Here is a 24,231-nt window from a genome sequence, read left to right as displayed (position 1 = left end):
TGGGTGGCGCGGCTGAGGTGGGTAGTGTTAATGTGGTGGGTGCAGGGGTTGGTCCGGTTGCTCCCCCAGTGGCGGCCCCTATTAAGAGCTATGCCAGTGTCGCTGCTGGGGGAAGTAGGGTTCCATCATCCTCGTCTCTGGGCTCTGGGGACGGCTTTTTGCAACGGCGCCTCCTGCAGGCCTTACAGAAGGGAGAAAGGACGATCAATGTAGCGGGGCAGGAGGTTGATTTGTCATTTTGGATAGAGAGGCACGGCCTGTCTGCCTTCCGAGAGCAAAGAGGCAGGGAGACATCATGGTCGCTCCCGACAACCGGGCCGGGTGCTAACCGTAGGAATGTGGTCCGTCTTCGGTGGCGTGGCAGTGATGTGTGTCCCCCTCGGGCACGGGTAGTTGAGCTGCTGCTGAAGATGGACTTCAAGGCGGCTGACATCTTTGCCTTGATCCATCCCTATGGTACATCTGAGTTTGATGTCAGCTTTGTTCGGCCGGAGGGGCTTGAGCTCTTCTGGTCCAACTATGAGCTGAGATACAACGAGCCCGAGTGGCGGGACTTTGCTGTGCAAGCAGTGTCCCGCCAGAGCGAACTCAAGAAAGTGACCGTTCTTACCCGTAACGAATCACTATCTTGCTTTGACATCATGACCTGGATAAATCGTTATGGAGAGGTGCTAGGATTACCGGAAAAAAATCGTGATGAGTATGGTATCTGGTCAGGGGCCTGGACCTTCATGGTGAAGTTGAGGCGTTCAGGTAACTCAGTCGCCCACATCCCTTCATCAGCCTTCCTGGGGAGGGATCGTATCCTGATCTTCTACCGGGGGCAGCCTAAGCTGTGTCACAGGTGCGGTGACCCCACACATTTCAGCGCAAACTGCACCGTGCAGAAGTGTGCGTTGTGTGGGGGTGTCGGCCATCTCGCTGCATCCTGTACAGGGCAGATTAGGTGTAACCTGTGTGGTGATCTCGGTCACCCGTACAGTCGTTGTCCTCTTTCCTTCGCTAATGCAGGCTCAGCCTCAGCGGGTGAAAGCCATGAGGCTGAATCTGCTGGGGAGGGGACTAGCAGAGACGGAGGAATAGAGGGGCCAGGGAAGAAAGACAGGAAAAAGACGCCTGCCCAGCTAAGGCGTCTAGAGAAGCGTCAACAGGAGAGAGAGCGGGGGGAGTCTCGGGCTGCTGGGACGACCTCTGGCGCTGTCCTGGAGACCACACCTGTCGCTGAGGCCCCTGGGGATGATGTACTGGATGAGGAGGTCAGGAGGATCGAGAGAGAGGAAGGTGCCATAATAGGGCGTGGCTAGAGGAAAAGCGTAAGCGTGGCGCCAAAAAGAAGAAAAAGGGTAAAAAGAAGGGAGGTGTAAGATCTTCTCCCTCCCTGACTAAGATACCCAAGGAAGGTGCAACCGACCCCCCGCTGGTCGAACTTTCAAATCGATTCCTGGCCCTGGATGGAGCCTCTCCTGCCGATGGAGGGGCTGAGGGTGAAGGGCCAGAGGTGGCGGAGCCTGCAGGAGGTGCCGAGTCTCCCCCTGGGGAGTCAGGGTCCTCAGGAGGGGAGACTGGCCCAGAGTCTGGAGACGAGGATGAGGGGGCAGGTCCTGGATCTGCCCCTGAAGCATCAGAGGTGCGGGAGATGGACACCACAATATGTCTAAAAAGGGGGTGTTCATTTCCCGAGGGTGGTGGTAAGATGGGTAAAAAGAAAGCCGTCCAACTCAATCACTCATGATGGCGGCACCCACTCCGTTGACGCTGGCGTCCATTAATGTCGCCAGCATTAAGTCTGATGCGGCTAGATTTGCGGCCTTTGATTTTCTCGGCCGTGTTGAAGCCGACATTTTATTTTTGCAGGAGACCAGGCTGCCAGATTTGGCGGCCGTGTTTAAAGCTAAGAGGGAATGGAGACACGGGCCTTCCTATTGGTCTCTTGCGGCCGAGCCGTATAGCGGAGTGGCGGTCCTCTTTACCGCACCGGTAGAATGCCGACGAGTTATTGAGTTAGAAATGGGGAGGTGCCTGATCCTGGATGTCCTCATGAAGGGACAAGAACTTCGCCTAATTAACATCTATGGTCCCCAGTCCAAGTGGGACAGGAAGTGTCTCTTTATGAGGATCAAGCCCTACCTTTTTACAAGTCGGCAGGTGGTCTTTGGAGGGGACTTCAATGCTGTCACGAGGTCCCAGGATAGGGGAGGTTCCAGAGACAAGCTGACTTATGATAGCGTCGCTCTTAATAGCATAGCCAGTGAGGCTCGCCTGGTGGATGTCCACATCCGGCACACCCCAGGCCACGCGGGGTTCACCTATTATAGGGGTAGCTGCAGGTCTAGAATAGACAGGTTTTATTTAAAGGAGGAAGCCATCTCTTCAGCAGTGTCCGTTGTTGAGGTGGAGTTCTCCGACCACTGTCTAATTTTGTTTTCTCTGAATGTTACAGAGACCCCCCGGATGGGAAGAGGCTACTGGAAGCTCAATTCGTCTCTCCTGGAAGAAGCGGAGATCAGACAATCCTTTGAGGACTTTCTTCAGAGCCAGGTACCATTGCTGGGCCTTTGTAGCAGTAAGTCAGAGTGGTGGGAGATGCTCAAGAAAAGGGTGGCGAGATTCTTCCGCCAGCTCTCGAGCCTCAGGAGCCTGGACAGGTACCGCCTGTATCAGGGCCTGAGGAGGAAACTCGAGCATCTCGTCTCGACTGGAGGTAGTCGTGAGGACATCTCCAGAGTGAAATCCTTGCTGAAGAGGTGTCAGTACGATAGACACGCATCTTTGGTTTTTGAGAGGGATTACGGGAAATACCGCTCGCCCGACCCTTACAGAAACTGCAAGATGTCAGTGAATGGTAAAGTTGTCACAGGACTGGTTGACAGTACGGGATCCCTGAAAAGGTCCAGATCAGGGATTCTGGAGGTCGTCAGATCCTTCTACTCGCACCTCTTGGGCAGGAAGGATCTAGATCGGGATGTGATGTCGGCTTTCCTGGCTGAAACTGTCCCTGAGCCAGGAGTAGACCCCTCTCTTGATGTTTTGACAGAGATGATCAGGGAAGAGGAAGTCAGCCTGGCGATTGAAGGGCTCGCCCTCAAGAAATCGCCGGGTCCGGATGGCTTAACATCTGAGTTTTATAAGACCTTTAAGGACGCCTTGGTTCCCCTCTTGACTGAGGTATTCAATGAGTGTCTTTCCTCGGGCGCTCTGCCGAAGTCAATGAGGAGGTCTGCCCTGATCATCCTGTCAAAGGGTAAGGACCGATCTTGTGTTGAGAACTGGCGTCCCATAGCGCTTCTCAATACGGACAGAAAGGTTTTGGCAAAGGTGCTGTTTAATCGGCTGGTGCAGTTTGCACCCCGGCTCCTTTCAGGGACCCAGCACTGCTCTGTTCCAGGCCGCAGTACATTTAGTGCTGTGCTTTGTGTCCGGGAGGCAGTGGAGCAGGGCAGGGCTGGTAACTGGAAGGGGTACTTGCTGTCCTTGGATCAGGCAAAAGCGTTTGATCGGGTTAACCACGATTACCTCTGGTCTGTCCTTCTGAGGTATGGCCTGCCGGGTGGGTTTGTCAATTGGCTGAAAGTTTTGTACGCAGGGGCAGAGAGTTTCCCCGCTTGTGAACGGTTGGATTGGCCGCTCTTTTGAGGTCGGGTCTGGTGTTCGCCAAGGTTGTCCTCTGAGCCCACTTTTATACGTGTTCGCGATCGACCCATTCCTTAGGAGGGTTGATCGTGGGCCGTTGGTGGGAGTCGGGATGGATCGGGCAGCACCGGAAGCCACTCTGAGGGTGGTAGCGTATGCTGATGATGTCACCGTTTTCGTGTCCTCGGGAGGGGAGGCGCAATGGGTGATGTCAGAGGTTGACCGCTACTCAGAGGCTTCTGGGTCCAAGATCAACCGGGATAAGTGTGAGAGTCTCTGGCTGGGAGAGGGAGGTCCAGGCTTTGATCTCCCGGACACTCTTCCAGGGCCCCAGGACTCTGCCAAAGTTCTCGGCATTGAATTTGGCCAGGGGGATTACCCCATGCAAAACTGGGACGGCAGGCTTAAGATCGCCGCTCAGAGGGTGGACCAGTGGAAGGGTTGGTCTTTGACCCTCAGAGAAAGGGTTAACCTGATTAAAACTTACCTGCTTCCGTTACAGATTTATCTGGGCAGTGTGTGCATGTTGCCAGAACCCCTCTGGACTCGGGTCTACAGTCTGTTCTTCCAGCTGTTATGGGGGAATAGGCTGAACCTTATCAAGAGGGAGGTTACTTACCGCACGAGGAGACAAGGAGGGTTGTGTATGGTCAACCCTGTGGTGTTCCTAGTGAATACCTTTCTTAAGATCAATGTAGCAAACCTCTGGAAAGAGAGGGCTCCTCCGTGGGTATACTCCTGCAGGGGATGGTTTCGGACTTTCTTCCAGGAATTGCAGACAGGAGGGCGAGTGAAGGATCTCCGTACACCACATGGGCATCTTCCGGCTTACGCTACCCCGGTTCTGAAGGTGATTCGCCGGTGGGGTCTGGGAATGTGGGAGAACAGGACCATGTCGAGGAAAGTCCTTGACAAGAGGGTTCTGTTGACCCATTTCCAGAAGCCTCTGGCCCTCAGGGATTGCCCAAGTCGGGATCTTGGGGTGGGTTTGAGTTTATTGAATTCCATCAGGATCCCCTTGAAGTTTTGGGACGTGACTTGGCGCTGCTTCCATGGAAAGCTGTGTGTGAGGGACAATCTGAAGTGTAGGAGCTCTGAGGAAAGGGGTTGTCCCCGGGAGGAGTGCGGTGGCCTGCTGGAGAGCATGGACCACTTCCTGCTTCAGTGCCCCTTTAACACAGAGGTGTACAACCGGGTGGGCGCTTCCATCCATTGGCCCGGGTTGGCCGGTCTCTCCTATGCGGAGTGGGCCTATGGAGCATTCAGAGGCCTGGGTGGCCGGGACCGCTGCACGTTATTTCTAGTTAGCCTAGTGGTCAGGTACCACACGTGGAACGCACGGTGTTTAGTATCGACGCAGCGTAAAATCCTCCCGGTGGATGAGGTGGTTAGGAACATTCTGGGTGACCTGGTGAAGGTGCGCTCTCTGGAGTATGAGAGGCTGGGCACGGGGAGGGCCTCTCTCCTTTGGAGGGGGTTCTCCTTTAGTGTCCCTTAGTCTGTCATCTCCTCTCCTGGTGTTGGGCTGATGCTGCACAGTAGATTTTTGTTTTGTATCTGAGCATGTAGTTATGTAGGGCTTGGGCTTTATGTGGTTTTGATTGATGTTGTTGAGATTTTATTTGTATTCTGTTTTCTTTATGTTATGTTGTAAATACTGTATATATTGTATATATTGTATATAGTGGGGTTTGGGACATAGTGTTAGGTTGGGAGGGGGGTGATAGTGGTGGACTTACGAACTGACCTTGGGCACTGGTCTGAACTACTTAACGCAAACTTTGGACGTTAGACCAGTGTCTGGGGGGAAGGGGAGGGTGCGGGCGAGGGATTTAGTTTAGTGTAGTGTTATGTGTATTTGTTATTATATATTTAAAAAAAAAAAAAAAAAAAAAAAATGGGTGTGGGATGTGATCTGTGTGGGGTGGTTTGTTATTAGAGGGTGTGGGGTGGGTTTATGTATATTTATAGTCATTTATGTTTTATTTGTGGGTGGGGCTTGTCTTATTGTTTATTGGTTTGGTTTAGGTTGTGGTAATCGGTTGGGTGGGGGTTGTGGTATTTGGTGTTCATTCATTTCGGTGTATTTTAAGTTATTGTTTTTACTAGGTGTGAATGTGGCTGGACCAGCAGGTAAGATATTGTATATATTGTATGTTATGTTTTGTTTGTATTGTTATGTTTTTTACTTTTATATAAAATAAAAGATCTACAGGATGTAACTCAGGATCAGTACAGGATAAGTAATGTCATGTATGTACACAGTGACTGCACCAGCAGCAGAATAGTGAGTGCAGCTCTGGGGTATAATACAGGATGTAACTCAGGATCAGTACAGGATAAGTAATGTCATGTATGTACACAGTGACTGCACCAGCAGCAGAATAGTGAGTGCAGCTCTGGGGTATAATACAGGATGTAACTCAGGATCAGAACAGGATAAGTAATGTCATGTATGTACACAGTGACTGCACCAGCAGCAGAATAGTGAGTGCAGCTCTGGAGTATAATACAGGATGTAACTCAGGATCAGTACAGGATAAGTAATGTCATGTATGTACACAGTGACTGCACCAGCAGCAGAATAGTGAGTGCAGCTCTGGGGTATAATACATGATGTAACTCAGGATCAGTACAGGATAAGTATTGTCATGTATGTACACAGTGACTGCACCAGCAGCAGAATAGTGAGTGCAGCTCTGGAGTATAATACAGGATGTAACTCAGGATCAGTACAGGATAAGTAATGACATGTATGTACACAGTGATTGCACCACCAGCAGAATAGTGAGTGCAGCTCTGGGGTATAATACAGGATGTAACTCAGGATCAGTACAGGATAAGTAATGTCATGTATGTACACAGTGACTGCACCAGCAGCAGAATAGTGAGTGCAGCTCTGGTGTATAATACAGGATGTAACTCAGGATCAGTACAGGATAAGTAATGTCATGTATGTACACAGTGACTGCACCAGCAGCAGAATAGTGAGTGCAGCTCTGGATGTAACATTGATTAGTAATAATTGGAATGCTTCTGGGACTGATATATTGTTGGAAATAGTAACAGGAATAATGCAGATAAATTGGATAATAACAGGTCTGACGTTACACGGAGATGAAAGCTAGTAATTATCCCAGGCTTTGTTATTCCAGATATTCCTTATATTTCACTTGGTATCTGTGATATCCGGGGGAGGGGGGGGGGGAGCTATAAATCTGTCAGACCCTGAGCCCAGGACTCTTATTACAGGTCGGGTCATCAAGATGAGAGGATTTACACTCAGCTGCTTCCTGGCTGCCGCTCTGACTGTGGGTAAGAGACGCAGATATTACACTCATCACCTACACAGAACAGGATGTATAATAACTAATACAGAGAATAGATTAGAAACATTTTGTGACAATGTAACAGCTCAGTATAAGGACAATATCAGACTAATAATAGTCAGATTATTATTCTGCTGCACTCACTATTCTGCTGCTGGTGCAGTCACTGTGTACATACATGACATTACTTATCCTGTACTGATCCTGAGTTACATCCTGTATTATACTCCAGAGCTGCACTCACTATTCTGCTGCTGGTGCAGTCACTGTGTACATACATGACATTACTTATCCTGTACTGATCCTGAGTTACATCCTGTATTATACCCCAGAGCTGCACTCACTATTCTGCTGCTGGTGCAGTCACTGTGTACATACATGACATTACTTATCCTGTACTGATCCTGAGTTACATCCTGTATAATACCCCAGAGCTGCACTCACTATTCTGCTGCTGGTGCAGTCACTGTGTACATACATGACATTACTTATCCTGTACTGATCCTGAGTTACATCCTGTATTATACCCCAGAGCTGCACTCACTATACTGCTGCTGGTGCAGTCACTGAGTACATACATGACATTACTTATCCTGTACTGATCCTGAGTTACATCCTGTATTATACCCCAGAGCTGCACTCACTATTCTGCTGCTGGTGCAGTCACTGTGTACATACATGACATTACTTATCCTGTACTGATCCTGAGTTACATCCTGTATTATACTCCAGAGCTGCACTCACTATTCTGCTGCTGGTGCAGTCACTGTGTACATACATGACATTACTTATCCTGTACTGATCCTGAGTTACATCCTGTATTATACTCCAGAGCTGCACTCACTATTCTGCTGCTGGTGCAGTCACTGTGTACATACATGACATTACTTATCCTGTACTGATCCTGAGTTACATCCTGTATTATACTCCAGAGCTGCACTCACTATTCGGCTGCTGGTGCAGTCACTGTGTACATACATGACATTACTTATCCTGTACTGATCCTGAGTTACATCCTGTATTGTACCCCAGAGCTGCACTCACTATTCTGCTGCTGGTGCAGTCACTGTGTACATACATGACATTACTTATCCTGTACTGATCCTGAGTTACATCCTGTATTGTACCCCAGAGCTGCACTCACTATCTGCTGCTGGTGCAGTCACTGTGTACATACATGACATTACTTATCCTGTACTGATCCTGAGTTACATCCTGTATTATACTCCAGAGCTGCACTCACTATTCTGCTGCTGGTGCAGTCACTGTGTACATACATGACATTACTTATCCTGTACTGATCCTGAGTTACATCCTGTATTATACTCCAGAGCGGCACTCACTATTCTGCTGCTGGTGCAGTCACTGTACATACATGACATTACTTATCCTGTACTGATCCTGAGTTACATCCTGTATTATACCCCAGAGCTGCACTCACTATTCTGCTGCTGGTGCAGTCACTGTGTACATACATGACTTTACTTATCCTGTACTGATCCTGAGTTACATCCTGTATTATACTCCAGAGCTGCACTCACTATTCTTGGGAATTTCTACAACCATTGCAGAAGACACCTCCGGAGACCGGTTTACACACTGCACCAAACACCTCAGCTGTGCTACAGGCTGGACTGTTACACCATCTGATCTGACAAGGAAAATCATAGGTGACAGACACATTTACTGATCCAAATCCATGAGATTACACCCCATGTCCAAACATACAGGGCGAGACCCGTGTGTAATACACATCACAACAGGGTCATGTAATATAAAGGGAGAAAAACCTCCTGCCAGACACAAAATCTCACATAACACCAAACGTACAGGAGGATTACACAACAGCAACAAACAAAGGGACTAACCCTACAGAAGGCAAATAACAAGAGTAAATACTATACATTATCCTATAGACAAAGAGACATGAGCAATGACATGGTAATAGAATGTCACATCAACACAGCAAGGTCATATAAGGACTAAGTATATACCAGGAAATGTAAGCACATAATATAACTGCTATAATACTGCCAAATATGTACAAGAATATAACTCCTATAATACTGTCCCCTATGTACAGGAATATAACTACTATAATACTGCCCCCTATGTACAAGAATATAACTACTATAATACTGCCCCCTATGTACAAGAATATAACTACTATAATACTGCCCCCTATGTACAGGAATATAACTACTATAATACTGCCCCCTATGTACAGGAATATAACTACTATAATACTGCCCCCTATGTACAAGAATATAACTACTATAATACTGCCCCCTATGTACAGGAATATAACTACTATAATACTGCCCCCTATGTACAGGAATATAACTACTATAATACTGCCCCCTATGTACAAGAATATAACTACTATAATACTGCCCCCTATGTACAAGAATATAACTACTATAATACTGCCCCCTATGTACAGGAATATAACTACTATAATACTGCCCCCTATGTACAAGAATATAACTACTATAATACTGGCCCCTATGTACAGGAATATAACTACTATAATACTGCCCCCTATGTACAAGAATATAACTACTATAATACTGCCCCCTATGTACAGGAATATAACTACTATAATACTGCCCCCTATGTACAAGAATATAACTACTATAATACTGGCCCCTATGTACAGGAATATAACTACTATAATACTGCCCCCTATGTACAAGAATATAACTACTATAATACTGCCCCCTATGTACAAGAATATAACTACTATAATACTGGCCCCTATGTACAGGAATATAACTACTATAATACTGCCCCCTATGTACAAGAATATAACTACTATAATACTGGCCCCTATGTACAGGAATATAACTACTATAATACTGCCCCCTATGTACAGGAATATAACTACTATAATACTGCCCCCTATGTACAGGAATATAACTGCTATAATACTGCCCCCTATGTACAGGCATATAACTGCTATAATACTGCCCCCTATGTACAGGAATATAACTACTATAATACTGCCCCTATGTACAGGAATATAACTACTATAATACTGCCCCCTATGTACAGGCATATAACTACTATAATACTGCCCCCTATGTACAGGAATATAACTACTATAATACTGCCCCTATGTACAGGAATATAACTACTATAATACTGCCCCAATGTACAAGAATATAACTACTATAATACTGCCCCCTATGTACAGGAATATAACTACTATAATACTGCCCCTATGTACAGGAATATAACTACTATAATACTGCCCCAATGTACAAGAATATAACTACTATAATACTGCCCCCTATGTACAGGAATATAACTACTATAATACTACCCCCTATGTACAAGAATATAACTACTATAATACTGCCCCCTATGTACAGGAATATAACTACTATAATACTGCCCCCTATGTAGAGGAATATAACTACTATAATACTGCCCATATGTACAAGAATATAACTACTATAATACTGCCCCCTATGTACAAGAATATAACTACTATAATACTACCCCCTATGTACAAGAATATAACTACTATACTACTGCCCTTTATGTACAGGAATATAACTACTATAATACTACCCCCTATGTACAAGAATATAACTACTATACTACTGCCCTTTATGTACAGGAATATAACTACTATAATACTACCCCCTATGTACAGGAATATAACTACTATAATACTGCCCCCTATGTACAAGAATATAACTACTATACTACTGCCCCCTATGTACAAGAATATAACTACTATAATACTACCCCCTATGTACAAGAATATAACTACTATAATACTGTCCCCTATGTACAGGAATATAACTACTATAATACTGCCCACTATGTACAGGAATATAACTACTATAATACTGCCCCCTATGTACAGGAATATAACTACTATAATACTGCCCCCTATGTACAAGAATATAACTACTATAATACTGCCCCCTATGTACAGGAATATAACTACTATAATACTGCCCCCTATGTACAGGAATATAACTACTATAATACTGCCCCCTATGTACAAGAATATAACTGCTATAATACTGCCCCCTATGTACAGGAATATAACTACTATAATACTGCCCCCTATGTACAGGAATATAACTACTATAATACTGCCCCCTATGTACAAGAATATAACTACTATAATACTGCCTCCTATGTACAAGAATATAACTACTATAATACTGCCCCCTATGTACAAGAATATAACTACTATAATACTGCCCCCTATGTACAGGAATATAACTACTATAATACTGCCCCCTATGTACAAGAATATAACTACTATAATACTGCCCCCTATGTACAGGAATATAACTACTATAATACTGCCCCCTATGTACAGGAATATAACTACTATAATACTGCCCCCTATGTAGAGGAATATAACTACTATAATACTGCCCATATGTACAAGAATATAACTACTATAATACTGCCCCCTATGTACAAGAATATAACTACTATAATACTACCCCCTATGTACAAGAATATAACTACTATACTACTGCCCTTTATGTACAGGAATATAACTACTATAATACTACCCCCTATGTACAAGAATATAACTACTATACTACTGCCCTTTATGTACAGGAATATAACTACTATAATACTACCCCCTATGTACAGGAATATAACTACTTTAATACTGCCCCCTATGTACAAGAATATAACTACTATACTACTGCCCCCTATGTACAAGAATATAACTACTATAATACTACCCCCTATGTACAAGAATATAACTACTATAATACTGTCCCCTATGTACAGGAATATAACTACTATAATACTGCCCACTATGTACAGGAATATAACTACTATAATACTGCCCCCTATGTACAGGAATATAACTACTATAATACTGCCCCCTATGTACAAGAATATAACTACTATAATACTGCCCCCTATGTACAGGAATATAACTACTATAATACTGCCCCCTATGTACAGGAATATAACTACTATAATACTGCCCCCTATGTACAAGAATATAACTGCTATAATACTGCCCCCTATGTACAGGAATATAACTACTATAATACTGCCCCCTATGTACAGGAATATAACTACTATAATACTGCCCCCTATGTACAAGAATATAACTACTATAATACTGCCTCCTATGTACAAGAATATAACTACTATAATACTGCCCCCTATGTACAAGAATATAACTACTATAATACTGCCCCCTATGTACAGGAATATAACTACTATAATACTGCCCCCTATGTACAGGAATATAACTACTATAATACTGCCCCCTATGTACAAGAATATAACTACTATAATACTGCCCCCTATGTACAAGAATATAACTACTATAATACTGCCCCCTATGTACAGGAATATAACTACTATAATACTGCCCCCTATGTACAAGAATATAACTACTATAATACTGCCCCCTATGTACAAGAATATAACTACTATAATACTGCCCCCTATGTACAAGAATATAACTACTATAATACTGCCCCCTATGTACAAGAATATAACTACTATAATACTGCCCCCTATGTACAAGAATATAACTACTATAATACTGTCCCCTATGTACAGGAATATAACTACTATAATACTGCCCCCTATGTACAGGAATATAACTGCTATATACTGCCCCTATGTACAGGAATATAACTACTATAATACTGCCCCCTATGTACAAGAATATAACTACTATAATACTGCCCCCTATGTACAGGAATATAACTACTATAATACTGCCCCCTATGTACAGGAAAATAACTACTATAATACTGCCCCCTATGTACAAGAATATAACTACTATAATACTGCCCCCTATGTACAGGAATATAACTACTATAATACTGCCCCCTATGTACAGGAAAATAACTACTATAATACTGCCCCCTATGTACAAGAATATAACTACTATAATACTGCCCCCTATGTACAGGAATATAACTACTATAATACTGCCCCCTATGTACAGGAAAATAACTACTATAATACTGCCCCCTATGTACAAGAATATAACTACTATAATACTGCCCCCTATGTACAAGAATATAACTACTATAATACTGCCCCCTATGTACAGGAATATAACTACTATAATACTGCCCCCTATGTACAAGAATATAACTACTATAATACTGCCCCCTATGTACAAGAATATAACTACTATAATACTGCCCCCTATGTACAAGAATATAACTACTATAATACTGCCCCCTATGTACAAGAATATAACTACTATAATACTGTCCCCTATGTACAGGAATATAACTACTATAATACTGCCCCCTATGTACAGGAATATAACTGCTATATACTGCCCCTATGTACAGGAATATAACTACTATAATACTGCCCCCTATGTACAGGAATATAACTACTATAATACTGCCTCTATGTACAAGAATATAACTACTATAATACTGCCCCCTATGTACAGGAATATAACTACTATAATACTGCCCCCTATGTACAAGAATATAACTACTATAATACTGCCTCCTATGTACAAGAATATAACTACTATAATACTGCCCCCTATGTACAGGAATATAACTACTATAATACTGCCCCCTATGTACAGGAATATAACTACTATAATACTGCCCCCTATGTACAGGAATATAACTACTATAATACAGCCCCCTATGTACAGGAATGTAACTACTATAATACTGCTCCCTATGTACAGGAATATAACTACTATAATACTGCCCCCTATGTACAGGAATATAACTACTATAATACTGCCTCCTATGTACAAGAATATAACTACTATAATACTGTCCTCTATGTACAGGAATATAACTACTATAATACTGCCCCCTATGTACAAGAATATAACTACTATAATACTGCCCCCTATGTACAGGAATATAACTACTATAATACTGCCCCCTATGTACAGGAAAATAACTACTATAATACTGCCCCCTATGTACAAGAATATAACTACTATAATACTGCCCCCTATGTACAGGAATATAACTACTATAATACTGCCCCCTATGTACAGGAAAATAACTACTATAATACTGCCCCCTATGTACAAGAATATAACTACTATAATACTGCCCCCTATGTACAGGAATATAACTACTATAATTCTGCCCCCTATGTACAGGAAAATAACTACTATAATACTGCCCCCTATGTACAAGAATATAACTACTATAATACTGCCCCCTATGTACAAGAATATAACTACTATAATACTGCCCCCTATGTACAGGAATATAACTACTATAATACTGCCCCCTATGTACAAGAATATAACTATTATAATGCTGCCCCCTATGTACAAGAATATAACTACTATAATACTGCCCCCTATGTACAGGAATATAACTACTATAATACTGCCCCCTTGCTGAGAGGTTGTGTGCAGTGTGAGCTCCTGAGGTCTCCTCATGTCTGGAGCTAGCCCAGGGCGGGGCCACCCTGGGTGGGGATCTTCCCCATGCAAGGCCCAGGCTCCAAGGCCTAATCTGGGAAATAACTCCCAGACACCCAAACCAATGGATGAAAATCCTAAAGTCTCCGGTTCAGTAAGTCATGTCAGCGGCTGCAGTTCTGCCAGAAGCAGTGAAGTAAAGAATGAAGATGTTGTGAAGAAAGAAGCAGCAGTAAGTTCCAGTTTGGTGAAGTCACCTACCAGTGTGAATGTGCAGCAGAAGCCAGTGAGTGGGAACACAATGTTGGGTCATCCAGGACAGAGGAGCGAGCAGGTTGTGCAGGAGCAGAGGAAGCCTCCAGCCCCGGCCTCACCTGTGCCGTGTACACCTCCATCATCCAGGCAGAGGAATCCTCCAGCCCCGGCCTCACCTGTGCCGTGTACACCTCCATCATCCAGGACAGAGGAGGACTCCAGCCCCGGCCTCACCTGTGCCGTGTACACCTCCATCATCCAGGACAGAGGAGGACTCCAGCCCCGGCCTCACCTGTGCCGTGTACACCTCCATCATCCAGGACAGAGGAGGACTCCAGCCCCGGCCTCACCTGTGCCGTGTACACCTCCATCATCCAGGCAGAGGAGGCCTCCAGCCCCGGCCTCACCTGTGCCGTGTACACCTCCATCATCCAGGCAGAGGAATCCTCCAGCCCCGGCCTCACCTGTGCCGTGTACACCTCCATCATCCAGGACAGAGGAGGACTCCAGCCCCGGCCTCACCTGTGCCGTGTACACCTCCATCATCCAGGACAGAGGAGGACTCCAGCCCCGGCCTCACCTGTGCCGTGTACACCTCCATCATCCAGGACAGAGGAGGACTCCAGCCCTGGCCTCACCTGTGCCGTGTACACCTCCATCATCCAGGCAGAGGAATCCTCCAGCCCCGGCCTCACCTGTGCCGTGTACACCTCCATCATCCAGGCAGAGGAGGACATCTCTGGAGAAGCAGACCTTGCTGGAGAACCTGCAGCAGCCTGTGCTCATCCGCTCTGAGCGCACAAGGTATGGGAGTGGAGGCAGCAAGGCCGAGACCAAACTAGCAGGGAGGCCTCAGGCTGCCACAAGTGCTGCTACTGGACAGTGTCATCCCCCAGCAGTAAGAGCCGCAGCGCGCCAGACCCCAACAGTGGCGCAGAGACCCGGACCCAGCAGAGTGCTATCACCTACCACCAGTAAGCAACCTGCAGCAACTCCATGTACAGCGGCTGAGCGTGCACCTGCAGCAACTCCCTATGCAGCGGCTGAGCGTGCACCTGCAGCAACTCCCTATGCAGCGGCTGAGTGTGCACCTGCAGCAACTCCCTATGCAGCGGCTGAGCGTGCACCTGCGGCAACTCCCTATGCAGCGGCTGAGTGTGCACCTGCAGCAACTCCCTATGCAGCGGCTGAGCGTGCACCTGCAGCACCTCCATGTACAGCGGCTGAGTGTGCACCTGAGCTCCTCCCTGTGCAGCGGCTGAGCGTGCACCTGCAGCACCTCCATGTGCAGCGGCTGAGCGTGCACCTGAGCTCCTCCCTGTGCAGCGGCTGAGTGTGCACCTGAGCTCCTCCCTGTGCAGCGGCTGAGTGTGCACCTGAGCTCCTCCTGGCTGATCAGATCCCAACACTGGTAAAGAGACTGGGAAACCTGAAGGAACAAAAACTGCTGCTGCAAAAAAACATTGACTGTGCCTACAAGCTTAAAGGGGTATTCTCATCTGGGCACTTACATTCCGTTTCATTAATCTGCCAGATGTAAACATTTCTCCAACTGGATGTTATTAAAAAAAATGTTCCTGTGTGAAGATAATTTCTCATAAATGTAGCCATATTGTCCCTTAGAAACGATATAGCTTCCTCGGATACGGCCACCTCTGCTGGAGGGATTGCAGAAAGAAACAAAAGGTTATTGTATATAAAATGTCCGGGAGTTTCTACATGTCGCACAGCTGTCCTGTGGTAACGATTGCTGAATCCTGGTGGTCCGGCAGGACTCTATGGCGCAAGTCTGGCCACCGCTGCTAGAGTGTGACGTGGTCGTATCGGAGGAAGGTATTTGGTTTCTAAGGGACAACATGACTACATTTCTGAGAAATTATCTTCACACAGGAACGTTTTTTTAATTAACATCCAATTGAAGAAATGTTTACATATGGCAAATGAATTCAATTAAATGTAAATGCCCAGATGAGAATACCCCTTTAAGGCAGCAAACCCGGAGAGACATGAGCTGTTAGACAAGAAGCTGACCACCCTGGCCAAGCAGCTCGCTGACAATGTCGCCCAGACTGAAGCTGTCCTGGAGCAGATGGGTCCCCTGGCAGAGACCTACAGGAACCAGGAGCGCTTCCAGGCCCAGAGACATCATGGAGGGGCATCTAATCCGGCAACTGAGACCAAGGGGAAACCTATACTCCAGCCTGCGACTTTCCCATACCAGCAAGGGGATCTCTACAAGAAAGATAAAGCCATGAAACAGCAACCACCCACAGCAGAGGCACCACAAGTCCCAGCAGCCTGCAATCAGCAGAAGGATCACAGCCGTCCCTCTGATGTTACCAGAGCAGAGCAAACACCGCATGTCCCAGCATTCAGCGTGCAACGTGGATATCTGCCTGATGCTAGTAGTGGAGAACAAGCACCACAAGTCCCAGTTGACGGCTCACTGCAGCAGGACTGTGCACCTGATCCTGAAGGTAACACTGTGGCATCTGAGCAGGATCATCAGGACTCTGCTGGGACTGATTGTACTGACATTGATGGGACTTCAGTGCCTGATACTGCTCATACATAATATCTGTGATACTGCTGCCCCTATTGTCTGTGGTACTGCTGCCCCTATTGTCTGTGATGCTGCTGCCCCCAATGTTGGTGATAATGCTGATTTATCTGCGTCTGTTCCTGTTACCAATGTTGATACCATTGTGTGTGATAATGTTCCAGCAGGGGAAGCGCAGTCTGTGTGGGATGTTGCCATAGAGCAGGCAGAGCAGTGTATGGAGGCTGATGGTGGGGAGGGGGTAGTACAGTCTGATGCTCAGGACTTCCCCCCTCTAGTTGCTGAGGTATCAGACCCTCAGAGTGCAGGAGCCCAGCAGCCCCCGCAGCCCCCCCAGACACAGCAGGGTACGGGCCCTCACCAGTCTTCTTCTGGCAACGCCTGGAGCCGGGGTGCACCATCTTTTTCATCCGGCTCTCATTACACCGGTCAGGCATTTAAGAGGAGGAATGTGGTGAGATTTAGGCACAAAGGGGCCAAGGAGGACCTACCTGACAGGCGGTTTGTGGTCAGATCACTATTGTGTGAACAAATGGGTTTCTCGCCAAGTGACATTTTGGCAGTAATTAACCTCCCCGATCGCCAGGGATATGATGTGAGCTTTAAGCTGATGGGCAACCTGGACCGCTTTTGGGCCATCTTCCCCAGGTTTAGAGATGCAGAGGGGTGGAATAATTTCAGCTTCATCCCCATCTCTAAACTTTTTTTTTTTTTTTTTTTGAAAATATAAATCTTTATTGCAATGTTTACATATTTTACATGTATGTTTCAAAAGACCATACAATATACTCAAAGTGTATACATTAATTACATTAAAATCCTTCATCTACAAAATTTTCCTTTATGCTAACACAAATATCAACCCTTGACATAAAATGCATTGTTTATATAGGATTATTGCTTAATAGGATTATTGCAGTGTAGTCCCTTATGGCATCTAATATATAAAATATATATCAATTATTCTGCAACTTCCCTTTTCCTACAGACCAGAGTCCCAACACACTTTTGCCAAGTCCCCCCCCCCCCCCTCCCCTAAATGGATCCGCTGGCAGCAGGAGTGAGAAAGAAGCGGGAAAAAAAAAAAAATAATAATAATAATAATTAAATAATAAACAAAAAAAAAAAATGTATATATATATAAATATTAAAGTTAAGATTAATAATATTCAACTATGTGTTTTATTGCCAACATGACCAGACCCTATTCCATTTATGCTCTGTACGCAACATCTTAGATCGATTACATTCATATTCCTTTATCTGCATGGAGAGTCTCCACCAGTTCTCTACATTTGGAGGGGACTTGGAGCCCCATTTTCGGACTATGATTATCATTGCCATATTCATCAGCCTACTGATCAGTCTACCATGTAGGTTAATCAAACTCGGATCCTCCACTAGGCTAAAAATTGCTATGTGAATCACTAGGGGTAAATTGATTTTGAGAATGTGATCAATCCTTCTGAAAACTTCTTACCAAAAGACCTTTATAATTGGGCACTGCCATACCAGGTGAAGGAAATCTGCGTCCGGTAATTGGCATTTCCAGCACCTAGATTCCTTCTTTAACTTCATTTTTAGCAACGCCGCTGGAGTGTTATACACTTGGTGCAAAACATTAAAATAAATTAATCTGTGATTCCAATTTAGTGAACACAATCTAGTGTTTCTGTGAATTCTCTTCCATTCTTCCATACTCATTGTCCCAATCAGCCCTTCCCATTTATTTTGGGATTTGTGTATCTTGTTCCTAGAGTGACTATCCCTTATAAACCTATATAATTTAGATAAAGACTTATTACTATCCCCTTTCGTTTTAATAAAATCTAAGCACTTATGTGAATCCAGTTTCATTTTTATCTTGTGCAAATTATAGTTCATTACATGTTTTAGTTGCAAATATCTAAGCCAGTCTTCTGATCTCAAGCCGTATAACCTTTGCATCGAAATAAGTGATATAAATTTTCCTTCTATCATAATCTGTGATATGTACCTCACTCCCTTAATCCACCAAAAATTTTGATCATCCATAGCCATTACTCCCATCAAATTAACATTAAACCACAAAGGGGTGTCGTTTAAAAAACCATTTATTCCTAATATCTTTTTAGTGGCAGTCCAAATTCTCTTTAAAGTCTTACCCAGCAGATATCCCTGAAAGATTTCTCCTTCTAAAAGGGAGCCCTCCAGAAGCTCAAAAATACTTTCTGTTTTGCCCTGTGTCATCGTCACCAATTTAACCATCAGTGGCTTTTCCCTCCATTTTATTAGCCGGCTAATCTGCGCTGCTAGATAGTAACCCTGAAAAAAGTGTAACCCCAGTCCCCCTTCCCCCAGTGGCTTATAAAGAAAATCCATCTTTATCCTAATGCTCTTTCTGCCCCAAATCAAACCATTCAAAATTGCTTCGATCATTTTAAAAAAGGAGTCTTCAATCCAGAGTGGTGATGCTGACAAATAATATAGTACCTGCGGCAGGATAACCATTTTGATAAGCCCTATCTTGTCTGCTTTAGAGAGAGGGAGCTTGTTCCAAACTCCAACTCTCTTCCTCAGAGTTCCAATTAATGGCACCAGATTCAGATTATAGAAATCTTCCAAGTTACTTGAGACTTCCACTCCCAAATAGTGAAAGCTCTTGACACACGGTAATGTGGTGTTGTCTGTCGCCCAACTGTCTACTAATGGGTCTAAGGCCAGCAGGGCGGACTTCCGCCAATTTATCTGCAATCCAGAAAATTTGCCAAATTCTTCAGTGACCCTGATAGCCATTGGGATTGAGTCCGGGGAGTCTTGTAAAAAAAGCGATAGATCATCCGCATATAGACAGATCTTATCGTCTGAACCCCCGCAGCCCCCACCCAGTATACTTTCTTCCCCTCTAATTTTCAAGGCTAAGGGTTCTATATATATTGCAAAGAGCAGGGGTGACAGTGGGCACCCCTGTCTCGTCCCGCGGGTAAGTTGGAACATTTCCGATTCGCTGTTGCCAGTACGGATTCTTGCTGTGGGCGCCCTATACATGCACTTGACTAGCCCGATAAACCGGTCCCCCAGTCCGAAACTCCTCATAACCTCCCACAGGAAGCTCCACTCCACCCTGTCAAACGCCTTTACAGCGTCCAAAGACAAGATGGAGCGGAGCCCTCCCTCTCCCAGATCGATAGCCGAGAATAATCTCTGGATACAGTCTCCAGTGCTTCTACCGGGTATAAATCCATTCTGATCTCTATGAATTATATATTTAATAACCCGTTGTAGCCTAATTGCAAGGACTTTAGAGAAGATCTTAATATCTGTATTTAACAGCGAAATGGGGCGATACGACCCCACTTCGGTTGGATCTTTTTCTTTCTTTGGGATCAGTACTATCCCAGCTTCAGCCATCGATCTGGTAACTCCTCCAACTTCAACCACTTCCTCCAGCACCTCCAACAATCTAGGGAGAATAGTCTCCCCATATTGTTTGTAAAAGCCAAATGGAAGCCCGTCTGGGCCTGGTGAAGAGTCCCTACCAAAAGAGTCCAGAGCCATCTTGATTTCTTGTAAGGTAATGGGGTCATTTAACATTTGCTTTTGGGCTTCCGAAACTTTGGGAAACTGTATTCCCCTCAGGTATTCTCTCATCTCACTAGCGCCCAGTGTTTCCTCTGATCTGTACAAGTCAGCGTAAAAGTTTCTCATTGTCTGCACTATCTCATCCTGATTGTTGGTCACTATACCGTCCTCCCTCCTGATAGCTGTAATGATGTTCTTACCACCGGAGTCCTTTATTATACCTGCAAGATATTTACCCGGTTTCCCACTTTCTATAAAATGAGTCTGGGACCGAAAAAAGGCTCTGTGTTGGGCTTTCTGGCCCATCTCTAAACTTGGTACAGTCACTGTCACAGTCATCTTCTGGAATGAGTCTGTTCCCCAGCAGGATATTGATCTCTGGCTCAAGAGGCACTGTGACCTCATGTCAGAGCTCACCAAGACCCGGGATGAGGACGGGATCTGGACAGGAGGGTGGAAGGTCCTGGTGAAATTAAGACAGTACAACAACATAACCCAGCATCTGCCCAACTCCTTCTTCATTGGCCGGGAGAAGGGGGTATGTTTCTATCCGGGTCAGCCCCGTAGATACTTCAAATGTGGTAGAGTCGGTCACATCGCCAGTAATTGCTCTGTGGTCAAGTGCAGCCTGTGTGGAGACATCGGCCATGTGAGTGCGGACTGCCAGAACATCAGGTGTAACCTGTGCGGTGAGATCGGGCATGCCCACAGGGATTGTCCTAATGCGTGGCATAACATCTGTAAGACCTTCCCTGATGAAGATGTACTGGCAGGGGCAGATGACCTGGGGGAGGAGGAGGCTTTGTTATTAGGGTCAGATCAGGCTACGCCAGAACCTCAGCAGGTCCTAGAATCAAGTGATGCTGTACCAACACCAGACCAGCCTCAGACCCAAACCACAGAGGGAGATATGGAAGTTGTCCAGCAGGTTGCACCACCCTCAGTGCTCATTCCCTCTCCAGCCACAACATCTGCTAATAAGAGGAGGAAAAAAGATAGGTCCACCCGGAAGCCGGAGGGTGAGTGGACCACAGTTCACAAGTCATCTAAGATCAGAGTGGACAGTGGAACAGACATGACCATGACTGTGAATAGATTCAGTGTCCTCTCAGAGTCAGACGCAGAGGAGGAGCTAGAGAGGGAACTGCAGAGGATGGTGGCAGAGTATGATGAGGATCCCGATGGTGACCCCCCCTCAAAACGGAGACCCCATAGGGTGGGGCCAGAGTCTGAATCAGACATGGAGACGGGTGGTGAAGAGGAGGGATCTGATCCAGATTTATGATGATGGGGACACTCTCTCTGCTTCTTGTTATGGCTCTAATGGCGAACTTCAACCTGAAAATAATATCTAGCAATGTCAACAGCATTAGGGCAAGAAGTACAAGACATGCGGTGTATGAACATCTACATTATCTCGATGCCGATGTCTTTTTCCTACAGGAGACTCATCTTAATAGTCTTAGTTTGTTAAAAGAAGCAGAGAGAGAATGGCGCTCCGGGCCGTCCATCTGGTCACTGTCTGTGGAGCCGTGTGCCGGGGTCTCCATACTGTTTAATACCCACGATGTCACCATTCACAGACTAACCGAGGTGTCGATGGGAAGATGTTTGGTGCTGGAGGTTACTATCCGAGGTAGAAGGCTCCGGCTTATCAATATCTATGGTCCACAGACAGTGACTGACAGAGTCAATCTATTTAATGATGTGAAGCCCTATTTATTTACATCTCTCCCAGTCATCATGGCGGGTGATTTCAACGCCACTAGGACATTGAGTGACAGACCCACCGGTAGACCTCTTGCTAGAGACTCTAAGGTCTTAAATGATATTATAACACAGTCAGGTTTGTCTGATGTCTTTGTGCAGGGTGGTAGGAAACCCAAATTTACCTACTCCTGTGCTGGGAGGTATAGCAGAATAGACCTGGCGCTGGTGAGTCCCTCGGAGGTCATTGGGGATAGAAGTGAGTCTGTCCCATACTCGGATCACCTGGCCCTATACTTCTACTTGGGTAATACAGAACGGCCAGATATAGGAAGAGGCTTGTGGAGACTAAATTCTACCCTATTAGAAGAGGTTTTTGTCCAAGAGCAAGTCCACTCTCTTATACAGGGGGAATTGGAGAGAGTGTATTTCTATAATCATGTATCTGACTGGTGGGAGGATGTCAAGGAGGAGATCCGGTCCCTCTTAAAGAGACTGTCAGTAAAGAAGGGTAAGAGTAAGTACAGCCAGTATCTCAAGCTGCGGAAAGAATTGGAGTCACTGTATTCGGCGGGAGGGGGGGACAAACAAAAGATTGACCGACTGAAATCTGAAATAAAGCAGTATCAGTACAGCCGCTACACGTCCCTGGTGATCGAGAGAGATTACGGAAAACTGGGTGTTCCCAATCCGTATGAAAATTGCCGGGAACGTGTGGCTAAGAAATCGATCACAGGTCTCACTGACTCCCAGGGAGTTTTACAGGAATCTCGGGAGGGTATCCTGGGGGTGGTGAGATCCTACTATGCTGAGTTATTTCAGAAGAAGGTTTTGGACAAAGACAAAATGGCTCAATTCTTGGAGGCAACTCCAGGTCCTGACACTAAAGATTTGGACTTTTCTCCTTTGACAGCAGAAATAACAGAGGAGGAGGTTAAAGAGGCCATTGATAAGTTACATCTGAAGAAGGCACCAGGTCCTGATGGTATAACATGTGAATTCTATAAGAAGTTCAGAGACCTCTTAGCCCCGATCCTTGTGGATGTGTTTACCAATTGTCTAGAAAATCACCTGATGCCTCCATCCATGAGAGTGTCCTCCCTTATTCTGCTGTCCAAAGGTAAGGAGCCTACTGACATCAAGAACTGGAGGCCGATCGCCCTCTTGAATGTCGACAGGAAAATTCTGGCAAAAATCCTCTTCTCTAGATTAGTCTGTTTGTCCCCGGCACTGCTGGCAGGCTCTCAGTACGGCACAGTAAAAGGGCGGAACATCTCTGGAGCAGTTATCTCGATAAGGGAGATGTTTGAGAGATGTAAAGCTCTGAGGTGTGGGAGATATGTTGTAGGTCTGGACCAGGCTAAAGCCTTTGACAGGGTTGATCACGATTATCTATGGGCCACTTTGTCAAAGTACGGTATTCCGGGACAATTTATAGATTGGCTGAGAACTTTGTATAGAGAGGCTGAGAGCTTTCCTCTGATCAATGGTTGGCAGGGGGACACTTTCGGGGTAGAGGCGGGGGTGCGACAAGGTTGTCCTCTGAGTCCACTGCTGTATGTGTTCGCTATAGATCCGTTCCTGAGATCACTGCAGCGGTGTGATTTTCGGGGGGTGCCGGTCCCCCATTGCTTGCCCCTGGATGTTGTTGCCTACGCGGATGATGTGACTGTGGTGATATCTGAGCCTCGTGAGGTGGAGATGTTATCCACAGCCATCAGAAGTTACTCAGAGGCCTCCGGGTCTGTGGTCAACCTAGAGAAGAGTCAAGCTTTCTGGACATTGGATGCTGCTCCTGGCTTTGATCT

The 24,231-nt window shown here is 45.5% G+C and overlaps 1 protein-coding gene across 1 annotated transcript in view; it reads left to right on the top strand.

The window, feature by feature from the left end:
- The window catches only part of LOC140133908 (uncharacterized), a 44,651-nt gene that overhangs the window by 3,903 nt on the left and 16,517 nt on the right, over positions 1-24,231 (top strand). Inside the window, exon 2 of the mRNA XM_072154597.1 lies at positions 16,583-17,072. Within this exon, the coding sequence (XP_072010698.1) occupies positions 16,583-17,072 (490 nt within the window). The remainder of the gene's footprint in view (positions 1-16,582; positions 17,073-24,231) is intronic.

The sequence above is a fragment of the Engystomops pustulosus genome, chromosome 5 (genome assembly GCF_040894005.1).
Source record: "Engystomops pustulosus chromosome 5, aEngPut4.maternal, whole genome shotgun sequence".
In the NCBI taxonomy this organism is placed as follows: Eukaryota; Metazoa; Chordata; class Amphibia; order Anura; family Leptodactylidae; genus Engystomops; species Engystomops pustulosus.
This window is presented reverse-complemented; position numbering and strand designations above follow the sequence as displayed.